Source organism: Hakea prostrata, chromosome 8, assembly GCF_041222555.1.
Source record: "Hakea prostrata isolate BN-2017 chromosome 8, UWA_Hpros_2, whole genome shotgun sequence".
In the NCBI taxonomy this organism is placed as follows: Eukaryota; Viridiplantae; Streptophyta; class Magnoliopsida; order Proteales; family Proteaceae; genus Hakea; species Hakea prostrata.
In genome coordinates, this window is record NC_142607.1 from 17121150 (window position 1) to 17127149 (window position 6000).

Genomic DNA, 6000 nt, shown 5'->3' on the forward strand with positions numbered 1-6000 from the left:
TTAAGCGGCTCACTTGAAATTTGTCAATGATTGGCCACTCCTAAGTCCACTATAATACATTCATCTGATACATCCTAGTTTTCCCACACACCCATCTTACCATCCTCATCCCAGCTACACATAGATTCTTACTAAGACACTTCTTAAGCGCCCAAGATTCTACCGATACATCATAGTGGGTCTTACGACAGTCATATAGAACTTTCCCCAAGCTTTAAAGGCATACCTTGGTCACAGAAAAAATTATAGTGAATTGCTGACGTTAATAACCCCGCTATCAGTTAAGATATATGTTTCCAGAGCACAAGTCCAAGTGATAATATCTTAAAACAATAAGCTTACTTGAAAGGAAATTTTATTTTTAAAAAATAAATACAAGGCAAGAACAATGGGCTGATCTACTCAAACTATGCTTGTGCTGAAGCCTTCAGCACCAGGTTCGCCCTTTTTAGTCCTCTGTCTGGAGTATTGCTGATGCAGATTCATCATCATATTGGGCTTCCTTCAAAAGAGTCTATGATTGGATCATATATGTATTAGGCCTTTGATTCCTTGGTTTTTACTTAGTCTTTAGCCAATTTAACAAGCCTAAAATATGGTAACAAGTAGGAAAACGAGATTTATTTCATTGATTAGTTAGAACCCTATTTCAACCCTATTCCCACTATTATTTAAATTTCCTAGTTAGTTTAGGTTACTTAATACGTTACGGATTGGTTAGGCCTTTCCTTTTTGGTAAAAGAATTTATTATAGAGTTAGTTTCTAATTTTGAGTCCTAGTTTGAAATTGAAACTACATGAGCTAGGGGAAGACCTAAGATAACCTTAAGAGAAGTGGTGAGAAAGGATACGCATAGCTTAGGCCTTGTATCTAGCATGGCCTCATACAGAACTGATTGGAAGGCAAGAATCCATGTAGCCGACCCCATTTAGTTGGGACAAGTCTTATTATTGTTGTTGTTGTAGTTTGAAATTGAAACAATGTCCGACTGTAGCTATAAGTATAGTAGCAATTGCCCAATTAAGCCATCAATTGATGAGTTGAATTTTGGTGCTATGGCATGGATGGCTATATGACCTTCTTCTCCAAGCCCCCCCCCCCTTCTTTTTTTCTTATGTGCTTTCTTGTCTTCCCCCAAGATATCTTTCCTCATTCAAGTTGAGTCATCCGCCAACCCCAATTCTTCTTTTTCTAACCTTCTAAACTCCCCAACCCTGAATTCTTTTTTTTGCCTTTCTATTTTCGTGCTCCTCAAAAATAGCAAATTTCAAACTCCGATCTACAACAATGTAACCTTCAAACGGTCCCGCAGTTTAGGGATCATCCCCAAATGTCATTACCCAAGTTCGCTGCAAGTTTCATCACCATTCAATCACTACCTACCCTAATCAACTACCCTAAAACCTCTAGTCCTTACTTTTTGAATTGAAATCCTTGAAAATGGGCCTCTAGTTGATCCTCTTCAACCTCCTCTTCCCTCCTCAAAACCAAGGTTCAAAAAATCATTTCTTGGTCAAAACACCGACATGTCAAATTTTCGACCGAAATTTCAGCAAAATAGTATCAATGGGTTTTAAGGCTGATTTGGACCTGGCTTTTCGTGGACAGCCTATATTAAGGCAAATAAACACATTTCCTAGGTTATCTTTTACTATTGGTCTTGATTTGCACATGGTCAGTGGTGTGCGAAATGTCGTTGGGGTGTATGTCTTTATAATGTTAAAAATACACAAAACACCCTCAGGCTTCTAAAATTCACAAATGTACCAAAATTACTGAAATTTTGAAGATGTTTCATTCAACTTCATTTCATATGAGCAGCAAAGAGATATACCCATGGGAGTGCTGGCAGAGGCCACACCACAAACAGTTTGTATTCCCACCAAAAAAATAATTAATAAAAGTTCAGGTAGGATAATTCATATTCATATTATTTTACCAAAGGATTAGGATACTAAGGCAAGGCTATAAAAGAAACATTTAAAACTATTAAACTGTTATATGGGTAAAGCTCCAGTCGATAACAATGGTAAAGCTTGGGTCTATAACAATGGAAGCTCCTATCTCTCAATCTGGTGGGACTTACCTTTATTTACTTTAAATTTATTAATAAATAAAGAAATAAATTAAAAAAACAAAAACAAAAAACTTAATAAGAGAATAAGTAATGCTAAATATGGTAACAAAATTGACTAAAACACTACCACAACTAGCAAAAGGACTCAATAAAAAAGAACCCAAAAGAGGATTGGGGGGGGGGGGGGGAAGGAACATCAACATACTCTCAAAGAGGTAACAACAACAACAATAAGCCTTGTCCCAACTAAATGGGGTCGACTACATGGATTTTTGCCTTCCAATCAATTCTGTTTGAGGCCACGCTAGCTACAAGGCGTAAGCTATGCATATCATTTGTCATCACTTCTCTTAAGGTTATCTTAGATCTACCCCTAGCTCTTATAGTCCCTTCAATCTAGATTATATCACTTCTCCGTACAGAGGCATTTATAGATCTCCGTTGAACGTGGATGTGCCACCTCAAACGACTTTCTCGAAGCTTATCACTTATGAGAGCAATTCCCAAACCAACTCTAATATGATCATTCCTTATCTTATCCTTCCTAGTTTTGCCACTCATCCATCTTAGCATCCTCATTTCTGCTACAATGAGTTTATCTATATGATTATTTTTAACAGCCCAACACTTTGCACCGTACATCATAGTTGGTCAAACAACAGTCCTATAAAATTTTCCGTTAAGCTTTAATGGAATACCCCGATCACACAAGACCCGGACGCACCTCTCCCAAAGAGGTAAATCATCCCAAAACATCATAGGATGGACAATGCGATGATTAGCCAAATCATCATTGATCTCATTACATTTTCTTGGCTGCCACTGAAGAAGATGTTCAAGCATGTCCAAGCAGGTGGGGTAAAGGGGTAAAGGTGTAAAGCTCTAACGAATATCACTCTTCTTCATGCCTCAAATAACGTTGGTTGCACCTCCTTCCATTATAAGGTTGTCAAACCCATCTTCAGAACTAAATCTAAATTGACATGCAGGGAAGGCAATTTTGCTAGTAGACTCGTCCTCTCCTGTGGGAACAGAGTCAAGTCTTAAATTAGGACCTACTGCACCTCCAATCACCCCCTTTGAATCCAGAAGGGCCAGCATTTCATAAAGAGCCACTATTTGAATTCCTAAGAGGATGCCATTGGGTCATAATGGAATTCGCGACTAACAATTGAACAGAAAGAGGTTAGGAACATTCAGGAAGACAAGATCTGGTGCGCCACTCTCACTAAGATTACATCACAAATTCGTAGCATGGAAAAAGGACCGACAAAGGAATCCAACCCTCTTCCCTGGGGCCAAAGGACCCAAACCAACTTGCCTGCACAATGTCCTTAGGGAAGACCCACGCCACAAGAAACAGCATCAATTATGGCTCCATAATTTCGAGGCAAAAGTACAGAAGTTAAAGATCAATGAAATCTGTACATTTTAAACATCAGCCAATATGAGGAGATAAGCATCTCCACATAGCCCCACCTGCCTTAGCTGAAAAACATCAGCAATTAAAACTACTTTCCAAGCAAGACGCAATAACTTGCACCTTATTGAGCAATAACAAAATGGACATGGGAAAACAGATCATGGTAACCTCACTTTCCAATCCCTTATCTTGAACAATCTGGACCTCATGTTAACAAAATTCAGCATTCTAGGCTAGAGGATTTTCACAAAAACTAACCAAAGGAAAGACATTCATAAAATCATACATGTTCCCTAGACAAAACCCACAATTTTCACCCCCCCCCCCCAAAAAAAAAAGGGAGACAAATATGTCATCTCAGTAACAACTCCAATTCATGTTATCCAACTGAAATTCCTTCTTCTAAATGTACAACATTTTACAGTTCTAAAACTCCATGAGACACCTCACAATATATCTATTTTCTCCAACTTCTTTCTGAAATATTGGATCCTTGTGTTGGCAATTAACAAAGTAAAACAGGTTCCTAAGCCAGGTCTAAGGTACATACATACCGTCCTAGACTTTATTAACCTACAAAGATCACATATTCACATCTTAGTAATACAACACTTGCACAATTGCCATCTAGGCAGCATATTCTAAGTATATTTCTTCCATCTTGCACGTTTAGTTTTCTCAGAACAATATCATGATGCATGAAATAAAATGTGAAACACATGTGCTATTTGGAGTTCCAAAACTAAGAGACCTCATACCAGTGTTTAGTAAGATAAAATAAAATCCCAGAAATCAGGATGGGCTCTGAGACCAAAATTAATCCATGGCAAACCAATTCTTCATCCTAGTTAGAATTTCTGCTTCCAACATGCCTATTTTTTGACAGTATGCCTCTGTTTGCCCCTCCTTACAATAGCCATTACAAGTTGAATTGTAAAAAAAATTGGGGAACCATCATTTAGCTAAAGTACAGAATATAAAAACTTAACATAAACGTCAATACCTCAATTATATCTGACATTTGACGTCTGGATATGATCTGCTTCACATCACCACCTACAGATCAAACTAAAGGCCACTCGTTATGAAATGGATGCATATCTAGCAAGTCAAACAATCAAACAACTATGAAGCAGTATACAGCCATGTAGTAGACACCTAATAAACACCACAGTCATGCAACAATGCAACAGACAAAAGTGACACAAGCCACTATGAAGAAGACCTCTGGCACAAGAGGAGTGCTTCTGTCCTTCTGATTTCAGCAACAACCCACAATGTCCTTTCCTGCATTGATCACGAATGATCATACCCTCAAACTATACAAAATACCCAAAAGGAAAAGTCCTATGAAGACATCAAAATTGGTAAAAGAATAAAATGAATGGAGAAAATGAAAACATGCTACAAGAAGCAATAAATAGCAAACCCGCGGGAGGAAAAAGAAGAAAAGAAATTTCCCCTTTGTTTACCTGCTGAGAATGCACGAGGAGAACTGCCCTCCGCCAGAATGCATTTTACTCTAGGATCCGTTTCCCATTCTTCCAAATAACTTTTATACTTCAAATCCATATCTGCCGTAAAATTCAGTAAAATGTCAAATCAGTCATAATAATAGTTAGGCACGTACTAAATGAAAGTATTTAAATAGTGAGAACACATCCAAAAGCATGAATCCATCAAAATCTTTGCTGCAATACCGACCCCAAAGACCAACTTCTACTGTTTCTCCAAATAGTTTCCATGGACGAATTAGGTAATCTAAAGATCAGAAACGCGAAATGCATCCATGAAAACAAAATTGTAGACTTCTCTCTTCAGAAATAAACCTAACCCAAATCCTCCGAACTAATTCAAGAGGAAAAACAGAAGCAATTTGTCAGAATCTCACAACTATAGTTCCCCCACCACGAGGAAAACTTCAATCACAAAGATTGCAACTCAAACAAAGTGAAACTGAGAGCACCAAAGTATCAGCAGAGACCTAAATTCATAGCATTGAGAGCCTTGGGGCGGTCGAGCGTGATGACAGCGACTCCATTGGGGAAGACATTTCCCTTTACAAACTCTTCGCTGCCAGCCATGATCGCAAAGCTTCGTCGACACTCGGAGATTTCTGATTCTTTCAAGAGATTTGAAAATCGAAAACGGTAAAATTGCAGGAGAGAACGTGAGCTGGTGAGTGCTCTGGCAGACCAGAGAGAGGATATCCCCAGCAATGAAGAGTGAGAGAGTAGACTCCGCATTTCTGCTTTTTCCAGCTCCCTCTGTTAAAGATGTGAATCGTGGGCTTTATTTTAGTTTAATTAATAATGTATCTCACCAGGATCAGCAAAAATTGTGTGATTTCATGAATTGTTATCTCATCATTTCTCTAAAAGATTTTCAGTTTATTATTGATAAAGTCCTAGTCAAATTAGAATGTTAATCTCATGCATTACTCTAATAAGTGTCTCTTTGTTTGGCATGACTTTTTATTTTTTATTTTTACCTTTTTTT

At 38.0% G+C, this 6000-nt stretch overlaps 1 protein-coding gene across 8 annotated transcripts in view; it reads right to left on the bottom strand.

The window, feature by feature from the left end:
* The window catches only part of LOC149007318 (ATP-dependent caseinolytic (Clp) protease/crotonase family protein), a 29520-nt gene extending 23737 nt beyond the window's left edge, over positions 1-5783 (bottom strand). For 4 of the 8 annotated variants that reach the window (XR_016174976.1, XM_089164890.1, XM_089164889.1 and 1 more), the window contains exons 1-3: positions 5486-5783; positions 4974-5075; positions 4505-4557 (exon numbers count right to left, since the gene is read on the bottom strand). Coding sequence is in view for 7 of the 8 variants with exons in the window: in XM_089164890.1 (XP_089021016.1) it covers positions 4505-4557; positions 4974-5075; positions 5486-5747 (417 nt within the window). In the remaining variant the exon portion in view is untranslated. The other 4 variants (XM_089164892.1, XM_089164893.1, XM_089164895.1 and 1 more) reach the window with 4 other exon arrangements.
* Positions 5784-6000: the final 217 nt, after the last annotated feature.